Source organism: Salvia splendens, chromosome 17, assembly GCF_004379255.2.
Source record: "Salvia splendens isolate huo1 chromosome 17, SspV2, whole genome shotgun sequence".
NCBI classification, from domain to species: Eukaryota; Viridiplantae; Streptophyta; class Magnoliopsida; order Lamiales; family Lamiaceae; genus Salvia; species Salvia splendens.
In genome coordinates, this window is record NC_056048.1 from 15,285,026 (window position 1) to 15,312,075 (window position 27,050).

Here is a 27,050-nt window from a genome sequence, read left to right on the forward strand (position 1 = left end):
CGGCTTCAGATCTGGGTATCAAATGAAAGCAGAAGAGGCAATGCGCCGAGAGTTTCCGGGGACTGACTTGAAAGTGAACCCTCACATCCAATCGAGAATTCACACCTGGAAGAAGAGCTTCTATGCTCTGTCGAAGATACTAGATCGAAGTGGTGTTGGATTCAATGTTCACGGTGACTATAAGATCGACGTAAGCGACGATCAATGGAGCGAAATTGTTAAGGTACTTGTTGACTACTTTCATTTCTCTTGAACTATATAACTATCTTGCCTTTCGCTTGAGAGCATTGTAAGTAGAATCATAAATACAGGCTGATGGGGCTGTCCGTTCGCTACGTAATAAGTCATGGCCATATTACGAGGACTGGAAGATCATCTTCGGTAAGGATAGGGCGAATGGTACAGGAGCTGAAGACATGCTTGATGCTTACAACGATCTCGAACCGATTGAGCATGTGGAAACTACTGGAGCTGGCCTTGATTTCGACTTTGGTCTCCACGCCTTCCTTGGAGGTGATGCAGGGCTTCACAGGGACTCCCCTACTGTGATGAGTGATAGTGGATTCTCTCGTGCGCGTGAGTCACCAACTACTGAAACCTCAAGCAAGAAGCGCAAAACTCGCGATGCTGGATTGGAGGGACTTGTGGAGGTCATTGGAAAAATGCATGAAGCCACTAACGTTCGCCTTGAATATCTCGGGAACATAATTGGGTATGAATTCGACCTCACAAAGGCACATAAGGATGTTTTCGAGCTTGTTTCTAACATCAATGGAATCATCCTTGCCGAAGTCTTTGATGCTTCTGACTTCATTCTGGAAAAAGTTGAGCGCATGGACTTCTTCATGAGTCTACCCGAGGTGGCAAGGCATGCGTATGTCTTTCGCGCATTGGGGAAGTATGGTGCTAAGTGATGGGGAATATGTGTGTGGGGTGGATGGCAGTGCAGCTAGTGTTGCAATTGGTTATTAGGATCACTCTGTTTTTTGCTATGTAAATGTAAGTAGTAGGTATGGTTTGCCTGTTCGTATGGTTTGCTAAGGTAGTAGCTATTTTGCCAAATGTAAATAGATGCATATGTATGAACCAGTATGACTATGTTCTTAGTATGGTTGGCTAGGTTGATGGTTATTTTGTAATCTACAAATGCAACTGGAAGTAATGAAGTAAATGCTAGTTTGCTATTATCACTTATTTTGTTTGATCTTTGCATCTATTGAATCAAAGTGTTTTACCATCATCAGGTCCATCCATAAAAAAACATAGAGAAAACTTGATGATAACTGCAAGGCCTGATTACTTGCCGATAACATGAGGCCATTACATATGAAAACACTACACTGCATTTATCATACAAAATAGTCATCGCCCATCGTCATTTTCTAGTATGACTTGTTGCTAGCGCTTGATACCCCACAAAATTCAAAAACAGCGAGACATTAGCTATATATGCATCATCTAGGTACGAGCTATTCAAAGGTTAATGTTCACATAAAATTGCACATCATCGTTATCCACCAACTGGAAGTACAGCCGATCTCCTTGAACTAAGGCATTGTCTCTCACAAAGCACTTCCACCCATGTTGAATCCAAAGCTTGCCTTTGCTAGTACCTATACGCATCTCCCAAGTGTTGTCAAAAGTGGTGAAGTAGGCACATTGAGCATCCATAGAGGAGGCAGGGATGTGAGCATTCCAGAAACTAAGTGGCAGTTCCTAAAAAAAGTCTCATGATGAGCAGCAGGGAAGCCTCTGCGACGAAGATAACATGGTGTTAAATTTCAATACTCACAAAGCATCCAGCAATATTTCTTTTTGTCAGTACCACATTGAAAGTGGAGCGTTCGCGCTCGGCGGGCAACATCACCTCTTCTTCGTGTTCATCCTCAGCCTCTGCATCGAACTCAGTTTCAGACGGAGAGTAATCGTTAGATGATTTTATATCAGGAGAGTAGTAGTCTTTGACGTTTGGATTATCTCCAAGAGCTGCACACAAAGAAGGGTAAAAACTTAGTATCTTTTCCTACCACTACGGTCGTGATTAATATGCCTAAAATAACTTTTATAACAACAAATTACCTCCTAAGTCACTTTTCGATGGGCAACCACTACCGAAATCAAACCATTTCACATGGAACGTGCCTCCACCAAGCCATGTGAAGATCAGCAAGTCCAAATTCACGATTTCGTTAGCCTGAACGAAGTTTCTCCATCCAACCCTGAAGAAGAAGCCATTCGCAACTCTCAACAAGCTTACACCCCATACTCTCCCATTGGGCATCATAAGAACACATTGATGTGGTAAGGATGCCCCATGCTGACCAACAAATTCAGGAGGAAAGCGCTGCAGATGGTTGACACAAGAATCTAACATATATGAAATAATAGAGCAGATACTTACTATTCCGTTGCTGTGGAGACTCTCGGAGTAGCACTTGAAGAAACTTGGTCTCCTCGCATATTCACCGTCATTCATATGGGGAGCGGCCATTGTATGGTGAGTTATACAACCATTTGCAGAGCTATTTATTGATGTTGGTTTATAGAAGAAAGAGGAGAGGGGTCAGCATATAACTGCAATAAATTGCCAATTTATGCAAATATAGTGGGAGCAAACTGTAAAGTGCACACCGAAAATGGTGCACATTGAAGAACTGCTCAGACGAATGGTAGATGTGAGAGCTGCTGTGGTTAATAACACAACATTAAACGCAGCACTTCTGCCAACTTTTTTCTATGTTTATTCACGTCATTCTAAACACTTTTTTCGTTCTATGAAACAGCAAAAAATACTCAAAAAGATGTTTGCATTTAAGCATATTTTATTATACATTATTGACTTTAAATACTAGTGAACGCAATAGATCAAAAGTTATAGTTAATTTTTTTAATATTCACATCTTTGTAGATGTTTTATTTGTCCCAGCTCAAGTGGTTGACTACTATTCGGCACGTGTTTGACGAAAATAATAATAAATAGTAGTTAACTAGGAGAAAGTAAAATAAAAGAGAATAATATAGATGAGATTTATCATTCTATAAATATAGGACCTCTAAATCCGTGCGTTTTAAGCACCGCTTATTTACTACTCCATAATTCTTGCATTTAAATTCACTAATAATTAAAGTCAATAATTCTTGCAAGATGATGGTTATTTTTTAGTACTTTGTTGTTTCATAGAAAAAAAGTGTTTAACATGAAATGAATAAAGCATAGAAAATAGTTGGCAGAAGCCTCTGCGTTTAGTTTATAAATTGGGGTAGTTGGGGTAGTTCAATCTCAATCCACTCTCAGAGAATGAATGAAGTGAGGAGATATTATGCAGGTTTATCACATCTTCAATTAAAGCTAAGGATTCATTACTGAGGTCGGAGTGGGTAGTTGTGTGAAGTAACCAACTACACCTCTAACAAAGATGGGCATTATAAAAAGGCCATGCACTTCAACTTTTCAGTAAACATCTTTCTACTTCATATATCTATAACTTTCTGTCATGGCTATGAACATACCACTGCAAGATCGTTTTTTGTACCAAGGCAACTGGAATCCACGTATGGATCATCTGATGTTGTCAACCATCAAACGTTTTCGCGACAACGCATGTTGGGAAGGCAGTGATATACCCTCCTGGGTCTTGAACGAGTGTGAGTTGGCTATACAGGGTGAGTTGGGGGTCAAACTCACAATCTCGAAGCTGTCTGACCGGCTAACGGAGCTTCAGTCCCGATACCACACCTTCAAAGAGGTGGTACACACTACAGGGGCGACGTGGCTTCCACGTCAAAACTTTGTCATGGCTGATGATTGTGTATGGGTCGAAATATTGAAGGTAATAACTACTTCTATTACATACATTGTGCGATATTGTGTGATATATAGTCCACAAAGCATCATATGTATTCTTATGGCCATTTTTTTATCTGTATAAGAACACCTTTGCGGCGGCATACTATCACAGAGACGAGCCTGAATTCAATCTCCTAGCTTCTTTATTTGGCTTAGATGATGTGAAGGAAGAAGACGCTCCCACAGTGATTGTTATTTCCGACTCGAGTCCCACTCGAGGAAACCCCATCCCAATCAAATATGCATCGCCGTCGGAAGATGAAGATGAGGTCAACTCTCCTGCTTTTGGAGCGGAGTCAAAAGTCCGACGTAAGCTATTTATCGGCGATGAAAGTGGGAGTGATTGTCAATCGTCGACTGTGAAGGACCAGTGTCATGTGGTTCCACTTATGGGAGCCGGACTCCAGAAAAGAACGAAAAATAATATACCACGTCCCCCTCAAGCGACTGGCCCACAAGTACTGAATGCCTCCCATTTTGCGAGTTCGTGTGCTTCGTGTAGCCCTCGCCCAACCAGCCGACGTACAGCTCCATAGTAAAAAGACCAAATTATGCATGCAAGTATCTGATGGGGCTTTGTTTATAGTAGGCTAAGCTTTGCTGATAGTATGTTACATATGAACCCATCTGTCTCCCCTTTTGTGTTTTCAATGTCCTCTGGTAGGCATTTTGGATCGAAGGTGTAAAGTGGTGCGTATGGGGCTATGACTTTTGTACAAAAGATAGGGTGTATTTTGGTGCTCGTGTAGCTATATGAAGTGACACTAAATCAACAATATTTTGGTGCATGTTAGCTATATGAAGTAACACTAAATCATCAATATTTTGACTGAAAATGTAACCTCATTACAGAAATTCAATTGCAGTAACATAGAGTTGCAGTAACATAGAGTGCTCTCAATTCATAATCCTTGTTCATACATTCAAATTACAACTATTACATAGATCAAGAGTCATAACCATAATTTATAACAATTCCACTTTAACTGCAACATGACTGCAAAGGTGAAGATTCAACTTAGGTTCAACTCAGCTTCGTTGGCATGCATCATTGTGGAGCTCCGGTATACTGGAAAGCTGCAAACTTCGTTACAATTACCTCATAAAGCAACAAAACTGGAATTGGACAACATATAATCAAGTGTTCACAAATTTGTCATAAAATACTGCATTCCACATCGATTGTGCTAATGCTTCTCGATGAGTATTCCACTCTGTTGTAGGCTCCACGCTGTCAACAAACTCATTTTCAACAGCCTCAGCTTCTAAATCTGGGTCAATATGGCCTCCATCCATTGTCAGTTCGATTGGATCGGTTTCCATTGCACCTCGCACATAGTTGTGAAGCAGAAAGCAAGCCATAATAAGTCGGACTTGCACCTTCACCGGGTAAAAGGACACACTCATCAAGATTCCCCAACGCATTTTAAGTACAGCGAACGCACGTTCAATGACATTTCGTGCACGCGTATGTCTCATATTGAAAATTTCACGTGGACTTTGAGGCGCCTCAGTAGCGGGCCCCCATTCTTGTAGATGATAGCAGACACCTTTGTAGGGAGTTAGGGAATCATCATTTTTGCATAACCATTATCGCATAGATAGTAATTACCTGCAAGTAGGCACAATCGATTTCTCGATTAATAGTAATAGACTACAATGCAATCAAGTATAAACAATTTTCTCATTCCACCTCGAGGAACCTTCAATCCATTGGGGCGATTCACAGCATCGCGGAGGACCCGAGCATCTCCTGCAGAGCCCTCCCAACCCCGGCAGCACATACACGAACTTCATCATCCGGTCACACACAGCTAAGGTGTTTGTGCAAATTTGACCTTTTCGTGAACGATACCGAGGCTTATCATCTTGGGGCACTTGTAAGCTGATATAAGTCCCATCTATAGCCCCAAGCCACCCTTGCATCCATAAAAAATTTGCCAAAAAGCTATTAACTACATTATAGTGAACCTCTTTGAGATGTACAAGCATACACCGGGAACCACTTCCATCCGTTGTCGGTTGATTCATCTGTTACCGGTTCAGGAGTAGCTAATAGAGAAGCTTGCAACCTAATCACATCTCGTAGGACACGATGAACATAGTATGAAACCGTGTATCCAGAACGCGCGAAATCAAATTTGACAACTTTGATCTTCTTGTGGTGTGCCAAGATAGATAGGAACAACGCAACCTGCTCCTCAACCCTCACAAACCTGCCGTCTTTTTAGATCACCATTATGTCTGAATATGCGACATAACCTTCCGAAAGCGTTCCGATCCATGCGCAAGTTTTCTAAACATGCCACATCGGATACATTGACCAAGCGATTAATATGCTTGACTTGGTCTGGTATCCTACGCAAACGACTGTAAATAGCTCTACAGATCTTTGGTTCAGCCCCCGGCGGTTGTGTTGTAGATAGATGAGAATCATTGTAATAACATCAAGTTGATGGTTATGCATAACCTCCTCCATCAGTTGAATTACAAGGGTCGTCGTCGAAACTGGAGGTGCCATTATCCAAGAACTTTACAAATCTACAAAAATAGCCAGAGTTTATTTTGCAATTCAGATCCAATCGATCCAAGATTGTTAAAATCACTTACAAAAATCTGCCTAAAATGTATGAGCATAATTTCACCAGTAAATAGCCAGAGTTTATTTTGCAATTTAGCTCCAATCGATCCAAGATCGTCAAACGCACTTACAAAAATCTGCCTAAAATGTAGGAGCATAATTTCAGCAGTAAATCATTCAAATACACAAAAGGAAAAAAAGGCGAAACAAGCGAGACACAAGATTCATTCGAAACTACGATTTCGAACTCTCCAAAGAAAAAATGTAGATTCGATCTGACCGATAAAATTGTAGAATCGATATCAAAGATATCATAAGCACGAGTTTCAATTGTATAAGAATTACCTCCACAAAATGAAATTCTTGGCTGCAAACTTTGGAGCTCTGTAATGAGATGTGAGGGTAGATGAGAAAGATGAATTATAGTCCTCTCACACTGCCCCAAATTGGAAAATAAACCCACAAAGTTTTGTGGATTGTTTAGCAATGAAATTCTAATTAAAACAGTAAAAAAGGACGGGTTGAAGACCCAAATCCCGGGTCGAATGGAAACACGATCAATGCTACAAAACAATGAGAAAAGGTGGACTACTTTCATTTTCCTCTATTATCAAGGCTAAAAAACTGGCCCTAAAGGTAAAACTTGATGAAGCTTCTCCTTCAAATGTTGACATTTTATACTACAAAAGAAGCAAACACTGTTATACAAATAATTAATAGTCTACAAAGCAATACAATATGTATTTCAAGTTTTAATACACCAAACATTTAAGGTTATTTTCGTACAAAAGTTATATAAGATCACTTTGAAATACCAAATTTTTATAAACAATACAAAATCTTCCTCCACAAACAAAACCATACGAAATAATACCTTTGTTTTGCCTTACTTTGAGTAGTAACTGAAATAAATCTTGAGAAGTACTATTGACTCTTACAGAGAAAGAAAGAGGAGAAATTCAATTGGTCAGATTATACCGATATCATTAAAAGAAGACATAATTATGAATAATTTTAAATTAAAAAATAAAAATCAAAAGATATTTTGACTCTAAAACTAAAACGGAATACAAATGTAAAAATGAGAAATAATCAACCAAATTTTGTAGTACAACCAAAAAGTGATATTAGAAACAATTTAATGTATTAATTATACATTATTAAAATAATAAATCAGGGGGGAAGTCCCTTAAAATTCCCCCCAAAACAACCGAGATTTTAAGTATAGTATAAATAGATAGATTAATTATACATTATTAAAATAATAAATCGGGGGGGAAGTACCTTAAAATTTCCCTCAAAACAACCGAGGAATTATGAACCCTGTCATTATACTCTGATTTTATTTTGACTATGTACGGAATTAATGTTTTGAGTTTGACTTAACCCTTATGTTGATCCTTTCTATTTGAGACTATTTTAGTCACGTTATAGCTGCGCTCGCTATCACTAGGGAGTTGTGGTCGTGACAGCTACTGTATTATTATTGCACTGTCGTTCTGACTTGTCCCATCATTTGTAGGAAGTTGGGGTTTCCTGGAGATAGAATACTAGCTTTGCGAAGAAGCTTTAGCTCGTTTTTGTAACATCGTAAATTAAATACAATTAGTACATTTCTCATTTGAAGAGAAATGACTATATTTTGTAAATGAACATTTAATATCCATCTGATTTATAAATGCACATGGACAATTATTTTATCGCTTCATGTATCTTCTTGCACATCAAAGTTCTTGATCAAAATTCGTTTCACATTGGCACTTAACTATCAATTAAAACCCATCAAGAATTTTAATACAACGAAACATAGGAGTTTAAAATACTACTTGCTTTAATACATTCATTTACTCTATAAACGTTTATTGACGTTAATTTGAGTGGTGTATTACAACTTTCCATTGAAATGTAGAATAAATCATTATTTTGGACTCTCTAGGGATTAAACACACCTCACTTGGCAGAAAATCAAGCGGCAGTATCTATATAGTAATAAAAATTAAAAAATTAAAATCGAATCATTATTTCAATGAACAATATTTTAATAATCAGCATTACAATAAGAGAAATTTTAAGATCTGACTAATCCACTTTGACTGAAGTTCTTGTTTACATGAATGCAGATATCTTCGGCTGCACACTAAAGGTAAAACTTGATGAAGCTTCTCCTTCAAATCTTGACATTTTATACTACAAAAGAAGCAAACAGTCCTACAAATAATTAATAGTCTACAAAGTAATACAATATGTATTTCAAGTTTGAATACACCAAACATTTAAGGTTATTTTCGTACAAAAGTTATATAAGTAATCACTTTGAAATACCAATTTTTATAAAAGTTACAAAATCTTCCTCCACAAACAAAACCATATGAAATAATACCTCGGTTTTGCCTTACTTTGAGTAGTAACTAAAATAAATCTTGAGAAGCACTATTGACTCTTACAGAGAAAGAAAGAGGAGAAATTCAATTGGTCAGATTATACCGATATCATTAAAAGAAGACACAATTACGAATAATTTTAAATTAAAAAATAAACGTAACACCCCAACTTTTTAAACTCATTTTATTTCTTTTAGTTGAGACCAATTTTGAGAAGCCCAAAAAAAATCAATTATTTATTTCAAATTTGTAGTCAACTACTCAGTCAAATATATTTCTCCAAACCCCATCACCAAGCGATTTCCCCATATCTCCACTCCCTAAAATCTCTCCAACCACCAAATCCATCAATATCTATCAGTTTTGCATATATATATATATATATATATATATATATATATATATATATATATATATATATATCCAATCAATCCCACGATCTTTCTAAACATAAATTCAATACCAAGAAAAAATCGGGAACTAAAATTTAGAGAAAGAACCGAGTTGGAGAAGAGAGTTTTTCTACCGACTAAGAAGGTAACCACCGATCAATTCCTAGCATTAAATTCCTTGCATTCATTTAGGATAATTTTAAATCACCTTAGCCCTCTGTCTCAACTGAAAAATATAATCCCTGATAATCAAAGCAACATCGATTAAGAGAATTAGAATTAGAATTAGAATTTGAATTTGAATGTTTTGGGGGAGGAGACTTACCTACCGGAGAGAAAGAAAGAAGGGTAGAGACGGAGGAGGGACAGCTGCCGTTCAGCCGGAGACAGCGGCGGCACCTGGAGCTTCCGTGGGCGACGAATCAGAGTCAGCAGCGGCGTCGACTCCGGTGCAGCGGCGATTTGGAGCAAGCGACGGAGTTCTAATCTTTTTTTCTCATTCTTTCGGTGTTGCGATTCTGGGAGAGAGAGGGAGAGCCGACGGGGTTTATTTGTGGATGGGTACTGAGTTTCAAGTAGAGTTTTAAACTTCTGTTCAATGTTTGGGAAAGAACTCAGTAGAGAGAGAGAATAGCCGATGGTTTTTAGGAAGGAGAGTGTGTTGTTGGTTTCTTTTAAAATAAGAATTTTAAATTGTGTTTGTGAATGCTTGTAAGGGAGTACACGTGTGGTATGGAATGGAAGTAATATTTTGTTTCTTGTTCAATTGTTTATCCTAATTTATTGAGGTGTTGTTTAAAGAAAAGGGGTGTACTGCACGTGTAGATTGAAAGGGAGAGTAAGCGTGAGAGAGTTTAGAGGGAGAGAAGGAGAGTCTCTGATTTAGGAAAGAAGATTTGAGTTTTTGTTTTGGGAGTTTGCAGTACTTACTTTTTTTTAATTGTTTGCAATGTGTTGAATAGGGAGTATAATATTAATTTCCTGTTTTTTATCTTGTTTGATTATAATTGTGTTGCAACGGCAGTTTGGAGTATATTTAGTGATGGGTTGGAGATCCTTGTTTATAGAGTTAATTAATTTAGGTCAAGTATTTTCTCGCGCTGATGCTGATCCATGTTTTACGAGAATCTAGAAACCTTTCTAAGAGGAGATGAGGAATAATACGAGTACACACGTAAGATCCATGCATTCTAATTAGATGTTTTCTTGAGTTTAATGAGTTTATTTTTATTTCAAAAGGGTTTTCTTTCGCAAGCGAGTAAGGCGATGTGAGAGTTTTCAAGTTAATAATATTAAGAGAACGATGTGGGCTTTCTTTTTAAATAAGGATTATGTCCTAAGCAGTTTATTTCAAGTACGAGTTATGTGATTAAATTCCAAATATATTGTGTCATGCCGTATTTTATTTTTGAGGATGTGCCTATCTGATCGCCCTAGTGGGGAGTGGGTCCCTACTAGAAGTTATGAGTTTAATCGAATTCGGGTTTGTCTAGGGAGTGAGTCCCTATTCAAGCTAGTGTACACAGAGGGGATCGTGCGCTATCTTTCGAGTTGGCCGGTCCAGTCATCGAGAATGTGGTCACGTTCTCGTTTCACATATGAGGTTCAGATATGGTACGAGGAGAGAGAAAAATGGGCTGCAGCCATTCTTTTGAGCGAGAAAATGTTTTGGTGACTTGGTCTTTTATAAAACCCCGAGTTCACTTTTAAATGCTAACACAATATTTTATGAAAATTATTTTGGCATGTGTTCACTGGGTACATCAAGTACTCAGCCCTGCATTTCTTTTTAAATTTGCAGGTTGAGCGTGACAGGTGCGGCGGATGTTGAGCAAGACCGTTGAAGAAATTTAAGTGTTTAAAATGTGTCATGTCTTCACACGTGGCATATTCCTTCTCTCAAATGCTTCCGCTGAGTAGTTGTCATTCTTTTGAGTTCTTGTATCGCTGAGATAATATTCATTTTTGAGTTGTTGATTGTTGAGATACTCTGATTTTATTTGAGCTATTTTCATTTTTTCAAGATATGGTCGATTTGTGTTGTTTTCCCCTTTCTTCCTCGCTTCTTTAACCCTCCCCTAGTCGCGATCAACCGTGTTTTCTATCCTTAGAAAATGCGGGCGTGACAATAAAAATCAAAAGATATTTTGACTCTAAAACTAAAACGGAATACAAATGTAAAAATGAGAAATAATGAACAACCAAATTTTGTAGTTTGACCAAAAAGTGATATTAGAAACAATTTAATGTATTAATTATACATTATTAAAATAATAAATCGGGAGGGAAGTCCCTTAAAATTTCCCCCCAAAACAACTAAGTTTGTACGTATAGTACAGATAGATAGATAGATGTATATTGTTAGCAGAAAAATTAACAGACTTAATTAGCTTTCGGCCTAAATTTCAATTTTTTTATATTTGAATTGCCTTCTCTATTACTTTTCAAATTTGAATTAAAAAAATGCACTAATTACATTTTATGGTTTCAAAAATGTAAAAAATTTATACATAAATCAATAATATATGACCACAATCTTGTGCACGTCTCACGTAGTAAGAATGTGCCCATAAGCTTTAATTTAATGAATAAATAAACCAATTTTTTTCTCAAAATAAGCCACTTTTTGGTTGTACAAAATTTTGCCACATAAATTTACTAAAAATTTTAACCGTACATTTTCAGAGAGATGATAAAATTAGCGAGAATAAATTAAAACCAAATTTTAACAGAATAGAGTAAAGAAGAATACTCCTTTTTGGCAATAATATAAAAACTCAATTATATAAACTTTACAACATTGAAATATAACTATTCACATAGAACGCATAAATTATAAGTAATTTACAATTAATATTAATTTAATAATCCATATTAAAATGTCCAGTATAATCGTATTACAAAACACACACTAAATTACATATGGAGCAGCATACAACATAGAGTTCTTCTTATAATTCACTATATATACATCTCTATAACTAATAGTACTAACAAAACATACACAATCTTGAAAACAACAATCAATAAATAAACCAGGTTGAGTAGATGTTTATCTCTCAAAAATACAACTACCAAGGCAATAATAGTTAATTATTACTACATCTATAAATCTAGAACCCTATTTATATCACTAATTAGATCACTCTGCTTCTCTCTCTAACTATATGACGCGTTCAATCCCATGCATAATGTATAGATCTCTGGTAGTACAAATTAAATTACTCCGTTCTTGAAACGAAAGAAGTAGTACTAATAGCATTAAATTAAAATTATAAATGTAAATCTTATTGTATGCATATAATAATTTAAAATAAACTTAAAGTAGTAATATTAAATTAAGGGTAAATAACCATTAAATCATCAACTTTGATTAAAATATGATCTATCCAACTAAGGATAAAATAAGAAAACCAGCTAATTGAATCACAAAGATTCAATCTTATTGTATGCCCACATGGCCTAGTTCAACCCCTCCGCGCGCACCTGACGATATTTATAGTTATCAATTATGTGTAAAGAGTTTATTTTAGGTACAGTATTTAAGAATAGATATTTATTGAGTTAAATGGAGAAAATAAAATAAATCATAAAAAAGGAAAAAAAAAGTAGGATAATAAAGAAAAAATAGAATAACAAATAATATGCATTTAAATAACAAAGTTGTTATGTGCAACCATTTTAGATGAATAAAAATAAGTTGTACATTCAAAAGTTAAAAAATCACATAAATGACCATATACTATACATACCATCCAAATATCGCATCGACTCACATAAAATTTCATAACACATTTTAAATCCTCATAAAGGACCGCGAAATCACACATTTTTCTTATCATTTCATAAAATACATTTTCCTTTCAAAAAGAAGGAGACTTCGTCTTTTTCTTAAAATCCATTTTGAAACGTGGCCATCTATCTCATTTGTTGCGGTTGAACGTGACGAGTCGAGATGTTGGGATCCTTGTAACTTAACATTTTATTCAATTCCTAGTCTAGTACTATTTTTCTAGACTAAGGCTTGAAGAAAGGTTCTTGGGTCCAGAGCGAAAGAATAGTGCTCTGATACTACTCTGTCACGACCACAACTCCCTAGTACTAGTGAGCGTAGCTATTTCGCAACTAACTTAATCTCATTAATCATAACTCATCGCAAAAGGAATAATTAACTCGAGGGAATAGTCTCGAAGGCGAGTGAGTACAAAATCAAGTCATAATCAGAGTACTGAATCAATTACATAGTTTTTCCTAGTACATCATTTAAATGCAGCGAAAGGTTCCAAGACAAAATAGTATGTATGGAGACATACTATTTCAGCTACCTAGTTACTTATTAACGAGTTCTTCCCAACACCTTCATCACCTCGATCACGTTAAACCTGCACGTTAGAAAATAAACATGCAGGACTGAGTATTTGATATACCCAGTGGACTTAGTGCCAAAATTTACCATATTGTGCTGAATATTTACCATAATTAAGGTCCATGAAAATTAGGCTATAAATACCCCCTCAAGCTTCATCAATAAGGATCTTTTTTTTGCTGCATAATTCCATAGAATAATACTTGAGAGTTCTACATTGTTCATCAAGTGCTTAAAGAATGATTCAAGAGAAGATCAAGGCTACAAGGATTCAAGTTTTGGGTTTTATTACTTTAGTTCTTATGTTTTCATTGTTTCCCCTAAAAACTATCTTTAGATTATTGAATTATGTGTAACTAAATTCATAGAATTCTAGGGATGTGTTAGTAACGACTTTGGTTATACAGTTCCTATTTATTTAACATCTGTTTTGTTCATTACTTCGTTTCTATTCTAAGTGTTGGATGGTTGCTTCACGTTTTAGTGACACATTTTGTGATGATCTATTGACTCGCTACATAATCGTGAGAGGAGGTTGGCTAGTTACAAGAGCTTAGTTGACACTACAATTAGCTTCCCTTAAAACGGCACTGTTAATTGAGAGTGAGGACATCTTGAGGGTGTAATTGAGCTTTCAGGAGTTACAAATCTAGGATTAACGCCCCTAATGTCTGTGATCTACTTTGTGCCGCATGGGCAATACTTATGTGACTCGTTCTAGTGAAGTATGAACTGTGCTAGGGTGTTGTAGTTGGAATTTTTATAACCATAATTGTGCAAGCACATCCTTGGAATTCCCTTATCTCATCTGTTTTTTCTTTGTGATTTATCTGCAATCGTTTTTTTCTTTGTTTTTTACAAGTTTTTATTTTCTAAAATCCAAAACCTTGTGTTTTTCCAAATGGTAAATGAAGCTTATTAGAAGATAGCCAATTTATGTTCGTTTTCCATGTGTTCGATATCCGGTACTAAACTTTAGATATACTATATATACCATGTATACTTGCAGGATTATTTAGTACTAATAAAAAGTGCATCAGAGAACTCAGAGGTGAACATACCAAAATGTGAGAGTGAGAAACTCATCGGGTAAGTACCCTCACAGAAGAAACACACTCTGAATCCAACAGCTCAAACTCACAATCCGAGTGGACTACCTGGTGTCAGCAATCGGGACACTCGCTGTAATTAATGGATCAATGCACTTGGGCCACTAATACAAATAGGATTGGGCTACTCATGTAACAATTAAATGAGCCCAGCACACATTGGTCCAACAATCCCACACGTTTGACTTCTCAAAACGATCCAACAATCCCACATGTTTGACTTCTCAAAACGATCCAATAATGTGTCCCAGTTTTTTGTGTTGAACTGTATCTTATTAATTTTTTTTATTTTATTTTTACTAGTTTTTTGTTAGTGTATCTATTATTTTACAAATTCATTTTATTCATATTTTATTAATCTTTCTATCCCACTTTTTGTGGTACATTTACTTTTCGCCACGAGATTTTATATAGTATTATTTTGTAAGTTAAGTGGAGAGAATAATATAAAAGAGAAGAAAAAGTAAAAATGGTGATGTTTCTATTTTAATAAATGTGTCATTTAAGGTGAGACATCCCAAAAAAAATGTGTCACTTGAGGTGGGATGGAGAAGTATTAATTCTTTTTTCATCCATTATTCTAGAAATCATATTACTCTATAATTATACAAATTATAAGACTAAATCAATATATACAAACTATATTATTCAATAAATTTTTTTCCATATGTAATATATTTAACCAATAAATTTAATTATTGTATACTAGAAATCACATTTCGAGTGATTGAATACTGTAAAACTCTAATTATTATTTTCCAATGAATGCAACAGATTATTTTTGTCATAATGTTGTTATGTTTTACATTTAATGGATGTTTATTGCATATTTAAATGTACAAGCGAACATAACTGACTCAACTCTATTTTACCCAATTAATATCCGCAAGTGTACGGGGTTATTGTAGCATTTAGCAAGCAAGAGTATATCGTATCCCACAGAGACAATTAAGTGTAAACCTAAGTACCACGAACAAATTTCAACTACTATTCAGACAATCAGGAAATTTTGGGTTTTGAAACTACCAACTACTAAAAGCATATAAATTCAAAGATTAAATTAAAACACTTAAACAAGAAAACAATTAAGCAAGTTGTATAAGATGATGGAGAAATATGCAGAATTCCGGGATCCGATGCGCAACTCATAGTCTAACCCAATTGAAATAGATTTACCATTTAAAGTTTCCAGAATTGTTGAATCAATCACGATTGTAGATTAAACCCCCTCTCGAGGTGAGAAATCCGTAGATTAGGTGTAATAATTGAAGTCCCCTTCTAATTCTTAGACCTAACTCCTAACAGTTTGATTAGATTAATGATCTCACTCAAAATCTCAACTCTCCCGAGTTCTATTGAATTAAGGCCTAAATTATTCCTCTTTCAAGATTAAATATTTCATCTCCCGGTTACACTAAGAAACCCTAACACTCCCAATTGGTGATCAAGCAATTGATAGGAAAAAGCACAAGAATAATTCAAACAATTGCAAGAGCAAGATAAAAATGAAGTCAATTGGATTAAAACTATGAATCAATGCATCTTCACCAAGAATTCTACATGAAAAGTTTAGCTACTCATGTTCATGGTAGATAACAAAAAGAAACTAAGAAAAACAATGGAAATCATGATACGAATTACATTTGGCGGAGGAATTGAAGCTTGAATCTTCAATCTTCTTCCAAGAGTTCTTCGGAAAGAGAGAGAGAGAGTGTGTGTGTGTGTGTTTGGCGGCGGGTGTGGAATAGAATGAACCCTAGGCTTTTTCTCCTTTTAATCCCCATCAAAAATCGCGTTTTTGGCATAAAAATACGCCAAAACAACGTACCCGGCCGGGTGGAATTATAAAGGGTAAAAATCACCCGGCCGAGTGATGATTTTCGACCAGTTTCTGACCTTCCAGCCCTCAATTTGCGACACCCGGCCGGGTGGAATTATAAAGGGTAAAAATTCACCCGGCCAAGTGAGATTTTCTAGACAGCGCAGTGCTTGTAAAACGACCATAACTTCTTCTACAGAGCTCCGATTGAGGTGTTTAAGATACTCACGGGAAGCTCTTTCGAAGACGAAGAGAATGATATTCATTGAGGGTTGATTGGAATTCAAAATCTCCAGTAAAATTGTCTCAAACCAAGGCTACTGCAATTCCACCTATTTTGCACCTTTTTTCTACATTCTTAACAAAATGGTCAACATACCTACATAATAGAGAAGTAGATATAAACACGCCTAATAATAGACGATATATGATCAAATTCATACAAAACCACCCTCTAAAACCATGTAAAAACAAAGTATGTCAATAACATAGTCTAAGTCTTTGTTTTAGTAGACCGGTTGTGGGCGTCGTCCAATTTAAGGTAACACGGTCAGTTCTGAACAAAGAAAAATAAGAATTTCATGACCTAGATAGGCCTAGACTACCTATCGTGAAAGGTTGCAATGTCAGTCCGATTATTTTTAAGCCTTATTGAAATAAGATGACGTTGTTGTGGTATAGCACTGAATTGGATCTAAACGGCAAGACGAGTCTTTATGCTATCTACTAAAAGACGAGGTCTTGATAATTAATTTCTTAATCAATGTACGTTAGGATTTAGCATACGATGTTTAGTATCTACTACTTTGACTTACCAATAGGTGCGGGTTTTTCGTCACCCAACGATCCCGGTATATTGGGTAGTGGCAATCATTATCTAGCGGTGCTAGGATTGCTATTATGTTGAATCGTGCGTGAGGTGAGTCTCGTTTGATAACATCCACACGAGGAGCTCGAAACAAGGTTTTATTATTCAGAACCTAGCTAGTTAGAGTATGATTATTCTATGAATATTAAATAAGAGTTTCTTGCTAAGTCCACTCTTGGAGATTAGAATATGTTAATTAATTAAGTTCATAGCAGACATTGATTAATTAATGGATGTTTCTATCTTAAGCGCGGGAAATAAATTACACACACAAAAAGGAAACCCGAAATACTTGTAATTTCAGATTTGGAAAGGCAGTGCAATATTACTTCTGTAGTGGCTGCTTGTAATATTCCAATATAAACTTGTATTAAATTGTGGATTCAATTTAATTAGTAAAAAGCTAATTGGGTGAGGCCATATCCAAATTCTTCCTTAGATCCCTGACTGGACCCAATATGTGCCTTAATATAAATAGGAGAATAAAGGAGACAGAAAATACACTTGTGCATACACACAAAATTTTCGTCCCCTCCATCTAGAGAGAGAAACGAAATTTGCTCTCCTTCCGTGAGCAGGATTCTGTCTTCATTATTTAAGTCCTAGTACACTGGTGAGATTTGCCCACACAAATATCAGTTTACGGTCCGGGACACCAGTCAGAAGATCCGAGGTCTAGTACTCAGGATCTTCACTTGGAGAAGATGCAAGCCATCTTTGATTCTTAAGTGAATCAACGAGGTAAATTGACTAACTACGTAGCAAGCATGTTTTAGGGATTATTTGTGCTAAAGCATGTTTAAAATTCAAGTTATGAGCATGATACATGTGATAATTATGCGAATAGAATTTATCTAAATAATCTGCTAAATAGATCAGTTTTCTGTGATCCGTTAAAACGCACGCTTCATGTATGCATGCGTTATTTGATTGCGAAGCATGTTCTTGGTGTTCTGTTTAGTTTTTTTTATGCATGTTGAACTCAAGAACTATCGAATCAAAGAACTTGAATTACTCGATCGTACGAGACGTGCGATCCGTCGGCGTTCGCACCGAGACGGATCGCACCACGCGCGATCGAGGTAGGGATGTCGAGACAGTGGGAGCGGGGGAGCCACAATCACGGGGCGACACACAGATGAGCGAGGGCTCATGCGCGCCGCCGGCCGAGACCGCACGCCCCAGACGGACCCACGTCGAGAACGACATGGATGCTGGCGTGGTGCGGCGGTTCGATCGAGAACCGGCCGAGACAGAGAGACGCCGAGAGCGCACCAACCCTAGGCGGAAGGTCTGAGATGAAGCCATGAGCCACTGGCCGAGACGTGCGCGCCGAGTGGCGCGACGTGTGCCGCAGGAGTGGGAGCATCGAGGCTCGGATGGGCCGAGATGGGCCGAGACGGGCGACGAACCACTGGCCGAGAGGAGCCATGCCCGACGAGCCACACGACCGAGAGAAGTCGCGCCACTGGCAAGCTCCCCGCCGAGATGTCGCGACGGCTGACGTGCCAGGCAACCGAGACGGATGCGATGGGATGGCCGTGGTGACGTGCGTGGCCGAGAGTAGCAGCGCCATGTGCGCGTGCGGCTGGCCAAGATGTGGTCAAGCTCGATGCGTCGTGATCCGACGACGAACTCGTCGGATTTTCATCGTTCATCGCTCGTGCGAAACTCATGCGATGAGATAACGATAAAAGATTATTTTAATGATTATTTAATTTTTAATTAAAAGATATCATTAAAATATTATTATTTAATGGAAATAAAATCTGTTGGGAAGATTTCTCTAGATTTTAGGAATATTTTTATTATTATCTATATCTATGGAAATAAATAATATTATTTTATTCTTAGATGATATGGACAAGAATAATTTAATAGTTTCCTAATATTTATGTATCTAGAATCCTAATCAGGATAGATATGTATGAATACATTAAATAATAAACCTTCTCTTCCTAATCTTGAACATGGAAATAATTTGAATTTAATTTTTCATGTCTTATTAAGAATTAAATAACTTAATTATTTTAGATATATCTTATAGTAGACATGAATAAGAATTAAGTTGTAGAATAATACTTTCCTAAAGGAAGAGACCAATGATGATAAAAGATTTAATTATCCAGCATATTAAATACCAACATAATTTAATTAAGCCTTAATCTGCCTCAATGCTAAGGATAATTAAAGAAAAATCATAACCCAAATATCTAAGTTATAATTACGAACTCAACATTTGTATATAGTCTCCATCAATTGGTCTGCAATTTATGCAGCTTTTTTCCAATATTATCGCCACCCATAATGTGGGGACAATAATCCTAAGAAACAGCAAGTTCATGAGGGCGGACTTCTCAAAAATAAATAGTATGAACTAGAATGTGGTTTCTAATATTATCGCCACCCATAATGTGGGAACAATAATCCTAAGAAACTGCGAGTATCAGAAGTTCACACATGATTTATAAGATAGCTTGATCTTGTTAGCAGCACATGAGCATTGTTATGGGAGTGTGTTGTAGAAATGAGACTCTGTAATGCTAAATTCGGTGGTCTTGCTTACGCAACATTAGGCGGCCATGCCACTATGTGGTTTCTGGACTATTCGTCAAGATGTTATTCAATCCTCTTTCTGCAATACTTACAAGCCTGAGGGTCAAAATTACATGGAATGGAAACAAAATTTGGACATCGTTCTTACAGCAGAAGAGTACAGCTTTGTACTCACAACCCCGCGACCTCCAGTGCCGGCGGCTAGTGCCGCGGCAGGAGTCAGAGATGCACACAGACGGTGGCATAAGGCGAATGAGATGGCTAAGTGCTATATGTTGGCATCTATGTCATCAGTGCTCAAGCATCAGCATTCAGCCATGGAAACAGCCGCCGAGATCATGCAGAACCTCAAGAATCTTTTTGGTACTCAGAATCGAACGACTAAGTCTCAAGCCTTTCGGAGTATCATGTCGAAGACAATGAAGGAAGGCTTGTCTGTGAGGGACCATGTCCTCGAGATGATGGGCCACCTCAACCAGATTGAGGTTTTCGGAGGGACGATCGATCCCGAGTCCCAAGTAACTATCATCCTTCAAAGTCTTCCCCCTAGCTTCCAGCAGTTCAAGCTCAATTTCGAGATGAACAAAAGGAATTACACCTTGGCAGAACTGTTGACTGAACTTCAGTCGGCAGAGGACCTTAAGGTTCAGGCTAAGGCGGCCATGATGACTTCGGCGCCTCGTTCCTCTGCCTCTAAGCCTGGCATAGGAAAGAAGTCGACGCCGAACTCAGGAGCGGCCAAGATGGCTAAGGGAGAGAAGAAGAAGAGGGCAAACAAGAAGCCCACGGGGAAGTGTTTCAAGTGTGGTGAGAAGGGGCATTGGAAGCCAGATTGTCCCAAAAGGGGCACTGCTACAGGTATGCACCAAGCTCTACTAGTCGAGTCATGTTTGGCCTCGACATCTACTTGCACTTGGGTTATAGACACAGGAGTAACTGATCATATTTGTTTTGATCCTTACTTAATGCAGGTGACAAGATGGCTACATGATCGTGAGATCGAAGTCCAGTTGGGCGACGCTACAAAAGTGGCGGTCGTTGCAGTGGGAGACGTTTATTTGCGTTTTAGTAGTGATAGATTTTTTATTTTAAAGAATGTTTTGTTGATACCTTCTTTTAGAAGAAATTTAATTTCAGTTTCTAAATTGGTTTTTGATGGATATTCGATTTCTTTTAATGACAATTGCGTTATTAAGAAATATGGTTCTTATATATGTCATGGTATCATGGAAAACGATCTGTACACAATCACATCTACACAATTTAATAATCGCAAATCAGAACTCAATACAACATCGAAAATTTCAAAGAAACGAAAAGAACCTTCAAGTTCAATGAACGAAACGTACTTATGGCACCTTAGACTTGGTCATGCCAATGAAAGGAGGATCCATTCTCTAGTGGAACAAGATCTTATTAAAGGTCTAGAGGAGGAATCTTTTCATAAGTGTGAGTCATGCTTAGAAGGCAAGATGACTAAGAGGCCTTTTAAGGCTAAGGGCAATAGGGCTAAAGAAGTACTTGAGCTCGTTCATTCCAATGTGTGTGGACCAATGTCTACAGAGGAAAGAGGTGGTTTTTGATATTTCATCACATTTATTGATGACTTCTCGAGAATAGGATATGTCTATTTGATGCGTCACAAGTCAGAGTCTTTTGACATGTTCAAAGACTTTAAGGCTCATGTGGAGAAATATCATGGAAAGAGTATCAAAAGCCTGCGATCTGATCGTGGAGGCGAATACCCCAGTGCCGAGTTTTTGGACTACTTATCGGAGTCGGGAATTGAATCCCCACTGACTGCGCCGGGCACGACCCAGCAGAACGGCGTGGCTGAAAGAAGGAACAGGACCTTGTTAAACATGGTCCGGTCGATGATGAGTTTTGCACGACTACCTATTTTGTTTTGAGGACATGCCTTGCTTTCTGCAAGCCATATTTTAAACAATTTACCGTCAAAATCCATGCCTACTACTCCTTATGAGTTGTGGACTGGGTGCAAGCCCAATCTAGCACATCTCAAGATTTGGGGTTGCCCGGCTCATGTATTGGAAAAGGATACAACTAAGCTAGGATCAAGGACGGAGGTATGTTTATTTATAGGGTACCCTAAAGGATCGAAAGCTTATGAATTCTTTAGTCTCCGAGACAAGAAAGTTATTGTGAGTACTCACGCTACATTCTTAGAGGAAGACTATGTAATGAATCATAAATCCAGCAGTGAAGTGGCTCTTGATGATCTAACTTCTGTCACAAGTTCCATTAACAAAGAACCCGTACCTAGTGTACAAACAATTCCCGAAACTTCAACTTCTACTCCAAGTATTGTAGTGCCGCACCGCAGTGGGGGGGTCACTCATGAGCCCGATAGATACATTGGTTTGGGGGGATCTATAGATCACTCCCCGGACAGCAATGTATTAGATCCCTAGAACTTTGCGGAGGCGCTGGCAGATGTCGATCATTGCGAATGGGTAAAAGCAATGGATTCGAAACTACAATCTATGATAGACAAAGACGTCTACGATTTGTCCGTCCTACCAGAAGGCTGTACTGCCATTGGGAGTAAGTGGATATATAAACGTAAACGTGGACCCGATGGACGAGTTAAAGTCTTCAAGGCAAGACTAGTGGCCAAGGGGTATACCCAAAATGAAGGTGTCGATTACGACGAGACTTTTTCCCCGGTGGCCATGCTCAAACCGATCCGGATACTATTGCCTATTGCAGCTTATATGGATTGGGATGTATGGCAGATGGACGTTAAGACTGCGTTTCTGAACGGCGGTCTTGATGAGACCATCTACATGCAACAACCCAAGGGATATGCCATAAAGGGCAAGGAACACATGGTTTGGAAGCTTAAGAAGGCTATCTATGGCCTTAAGCAAACATCTAGATCATGGAACCAGTGTTTCGATCAAACTGTTCGCAAGTTTGGATTCGTAAAGTGCCCAAATGAAAGCTGCCTTTATAAGAAGATTGAAAAGGGGAATGTTGTGTTCTTAGTTTTATATGTAGATGACATTCTTCTAATTGGAAACAATAAAAAGATGTTGTCATCAGTAAGAACTTGGTTGTTAAACCAGTTCGAGATGAAGGATATGGGAGACGCGGGACACATCCTCGGGATCAAGGTTCTTCGGAATCGAGAAAAGAAGATTTTGTGCTTATCTCAAGAATCTTACATCAACACAGTACTTAGCCGTTTAGCATGCAGGACGCCAAGAAAGGTTTCTTACCTTTTAGACACGGCATCCATTTATCTCAAGAGATGTGCCCCAAAAATGCCGTCTGAGATATAAGAAATGAGAAGGATTCCATATGCTTCGGCAGTTGGAAGTCTCATGTATGCTATGCTTTGTAATATGTTAACATTCAAATTTATCTGACCTACTCTAGTTAATATTATTATTATTTTAAAATTTTTCTTGAAAAAGAATTATACAAAAAAAGATGATAATAATAAATTATAAGATAAAAAAAATAAAGGAAAAGAGAAGACAAAAGATGGATTTGTATTCTATTTAGGAAAAAGGATAAATGAATTATCTAAAGATTATCTAAAAGAGAATGCTTCAACTTCATTTGATCCCAAAATGAAAATGAAGTAGTACTCTCTCTGTTTCCTAAAAATAGAAATTCTTTCCTTTTTTTAGTTTGTTTTCTATAAATAGAAACTCTCCATTTAGGAAATGGACCCAACAATCTACTCATACTAATTTCACTACTTTTTCTCTTCATCTCCTTTATTTTAATCATTTTTTATCTTTCTTTATCTTACTTTACTAATTTTGCATTAAAATTGATATCATTTTCAAAATTTCTATTAAATAATGAGGGGTACAAAATATTTAAGGATATCTTTATAAAACAAAACAATAGTTATTCAAAGACCCCACAAAAACCTTTTGCATGATTCCGATTGAAATGTCAAGACGAAGGTTCTAGTTCGGTTGTTAATCAGTGATCCGATTAACCTTGAGCACATGTAGTAGTTATAGTTTGTGACTGGTCAACAAAAAAATTGACCGACAAATTCAAATACCACTAAAATTTACCTAAATTATATTGTGGACCATATTCAAAACTAAACTGGCCAATCGGCACTGGAATATTATGTAAAGGCTTAAGTTATGTGTTGTTAATTTGACTTTATTAGAGATACAATTTGACAAATAAGAAAGAGGATAAGTGGATCCCAACTTTTGGTCAGAGTATACACTCACAACTCCCTTATGGATACATACTAGTACAATTTATTTTTATATAGAAAAAAGCATATCTAGTGACATAACTTTTTGTGTTTTAATAACTAATCCACATAGGTGGCGTTCGGTTGCCATGACTAATATCATGAGACTATTCATCTAGGATTAAGTTGTGGAATTATTTTAGTTGGAGGGGGGAGGCTATGACTAATTATAATGAGACTATCCATCTAGGTTTAAGTTAAAGGGTTTAATCTTATGAACCAAACATGATACATGTTTAATCATGGGATTTAATCTTGCCAACCGAACACCACATAGTTGTTCATGCACAACTTTAATGGTGTGTTGGGATGCTGTTAGTTCTCTAACTAATATCAAGAGTAATTAAATAGACTTTTAACTTATATTCCTTGCTAATGGAAGTTTAAATGATTCTTCAAGTTTAATTTACTTAATTGGTAGTCGAATTATATTATTTGAGAATTGCAGTAATGTATCCAACAAATGGCACACAAAAACATATGTATATCCTAGAGCATTGATTCTTCAAGATGTTGGTATTTCATAATGAAAAATATAAAATAGAATTTAGGTTCCCTAAATGGGAACTTTTTATATTTACAAAAGGGGCAGAACTCATTTAAGGTACCCGACTTTAAAGTTGAATTTTGGCGACACATCTTTAGTCCCGAGTTTGGCCTACGTGACATTACATTAGTGTTGTAGTGTTTACTTTCTCCGGTAAAAATTCATCCCCTTGCTATTCTATTGACCAAATTCCAATATTATCATTGTTGTTGTATTATTATTTGTCCATGAATTGTGTTGCTTTGGTGTTTTTATAGATAAACTAGGGTTTGAAAATTTTGTAATAAATTTTGCTAAAATAAAGTGTCTAGTTATTTTGTTAATATATTATTCAGGCTAGCTCATCTGGAGTATAATTGTTGTATGGTCCGAATGATCCGTTCATATTACTGCATACATGAGAGTAAAATGTGAAATATGGAATTCGTTCACGCTGATGTAATTGGATACATCTAGAGGATCAAATTTGGTGGTCTATTAGATTGCCAAACACCCCATGACACGTGCATTTCATGTGTAACACCTCATACTAATTTGTCATTCTATTGTTAAGTGGACTGAGTCCATAACATCTAGCATAGCACCTCAGCATTGCACAGATCATTCCATGTAGCAATTAGCTCATTTGCGTGAAGGCCATGTACATTTGTTATATAATTTCATTTGTTTAAATATTAGTTTATACTCTCTCCTTCCCATAAAATATAGATTTTTTCCGTTTTGGCCCGTCCCATAAAAATAGTTTATTTCTATTTTTTGGTAACTTCTTCTTTCTAATGAGGTGTGCCCCATCGCCATTAACTCCAATTTCTTTTTCTTTTTATATCTCTCTTACTTTACCAATTATGCATTAAAACATGTGTCATCCATTTGGTTGCAGTTTGTACGACAACTTTATCAATAGAGAAAATGCCCCAGATGTCTATTGAAGGACAATGATGTTGATGATGGTGTTTGTATACTTAAGTTATTTCAAGCGTACAAGTGCAATGATGTTGACGTTGGGGTTTGAGTATACTAAAGTTGTTTCAAGCGTATATGTACTTGTGCTTACTCAATCATATATGTAAGAGAAACCCTAGATACACTTCTAACCCTAATGAGATCAAATAATATTAATAAATGGTTTATTTTATACTCTCTCCGTCCCATAGAAGATGTCATACTTGTAGAATGACACGGAATTTTAGGAGGTTTTGTTTTATGTGTTAAGTGAAAAAAGAAAATATAATTTTTATATTAATGTAAGAGAAATTTTTTTCTAAAAATGAATATGACCTCTTTAGTGCGACAAGTTAAAAAGGAATGTGAGATATCTTTTGTGGAACAGAGGGAGTAATAAATGTATGTGTACATGTATAAATTAAACAAGTCTAAGACTTTTGCATTATAGGACGATAAGTGGAACATGTAATCACAGTAGGTGACTCGGTCAGTTCCTTGCAAAAGAAAAACATAGTTACGGCCTAGATAGACTTTGGTTACCTATCGTGAAATGTTGCAGTGTCCGTCCGAAATGTTTTTCTTACCTAAGAAAAACAGACACTAGAGTGGTATAGCATTGAATAGGATGTAAGGTGAGATATATCTGTATTGCTATCTACTTAAACATATAATCTTGAAGGTTTAGTATTTCTTAATCCTTGTATATAACATATGGCATGCTTCATTTAATCATACGCTACTTTGAGCTATTGATATGCGCAAATTTTCGTAACCCAATAAATATGATAGTTTGGTTAGTAGTAATTGATTACTAGGATATGTCAAATAGGTTATTGCATTGAATTCTGTGTCTGCGAGGTATGGTAATATCGCAAGAGGTGTTTGGAAAAAAGAATTTATTATTCAGTGAAATTGGTCAGTTGGAATTTATTCCATTAATAGTAAACGAAGTTCCTAACTAGAAACTCATTGGAAAAGATATTAAATTTAATTCATGGTCTGTAGCAAACAAAGAATTAATTTAATAGATATTGACATCTTAGGCACGTGAAATATCGTAAATTAAATGGAACCCAAATTATTCGTAATTTATGAGATTTGATGGGAAGTTGCAACACCCGCGATTTTCGTATAATAAAAATTTTCCTATTGAATGCGATATAGTGATTAAAATGGACATTCTGAAAAATAATTTCACGCCGAACGAGGAATTAAATCTTTTGGGTTTGCACGAATAATTTTCTTTGGGGCGATGAGTTCTTTTAGTTCCTTTGTTGTCACGACCGCACTTTCTAGGGATAGAAAGCCCGGTTGATCGCGACTAGGGGAGGATGAAAGAAGCGGAGAAGAAAGGGGAAAACTGTGGCACAACTGAAACTTGAAC

General features: G+C 36.7%; 1 protein-coding gene and 1 long non-coding RNA gene across 3 annotated transcripts; both read right to left on the reverse strand.

Annotated features, from left to right (window-relative positions):
* Positions 1-1,473: 1,473 nt before the first annotated feature.
* On the reverse strand, positions 1,474-2,491 carry LOC121774362 (B3 domain-containing transcription factor VRN1-like). Its single transcript, XM_042171252.1, has 3 exons — positions 2,080-2,491; positions 1,826-1,986; positions 1,474-1,716 (listed from the first exon to the last, which is right to left on the reverse strand). Exons 1-3 carry the CDS (start codon positions 2,489-2,491, stop codon positions 1,474-1,476), a joined length of 816 nt encoding a protein of 271 aa, XP_042027186.1.
* A 5,933-nt stretch (positions 2,492-8,424) lies between these two features.
* LOC121774772 lies at positions 8,425-10,004 on the reverse strand. 2 transcript variants are annotated; one of them, XR_006045001.1, is made up of 3 exons: positions 9,527-10,004; positions 9,336-9,443; positions 8,425-8,636 (listed from the first exon to the last, which is right to left on the reverse strand). It is a non-coding gene; the product is annotated as an uncharacterized LOC121774772 (long non-coding RNA). The 2 variants fall into 2 exon arrangements; XR_006045000.1 differs by having other exon boundaries at positions 8,425-8,615; positions 9,527-10,003.
* Positions 10,005-27,050: the final 17,046 nt, after the last annotated feature.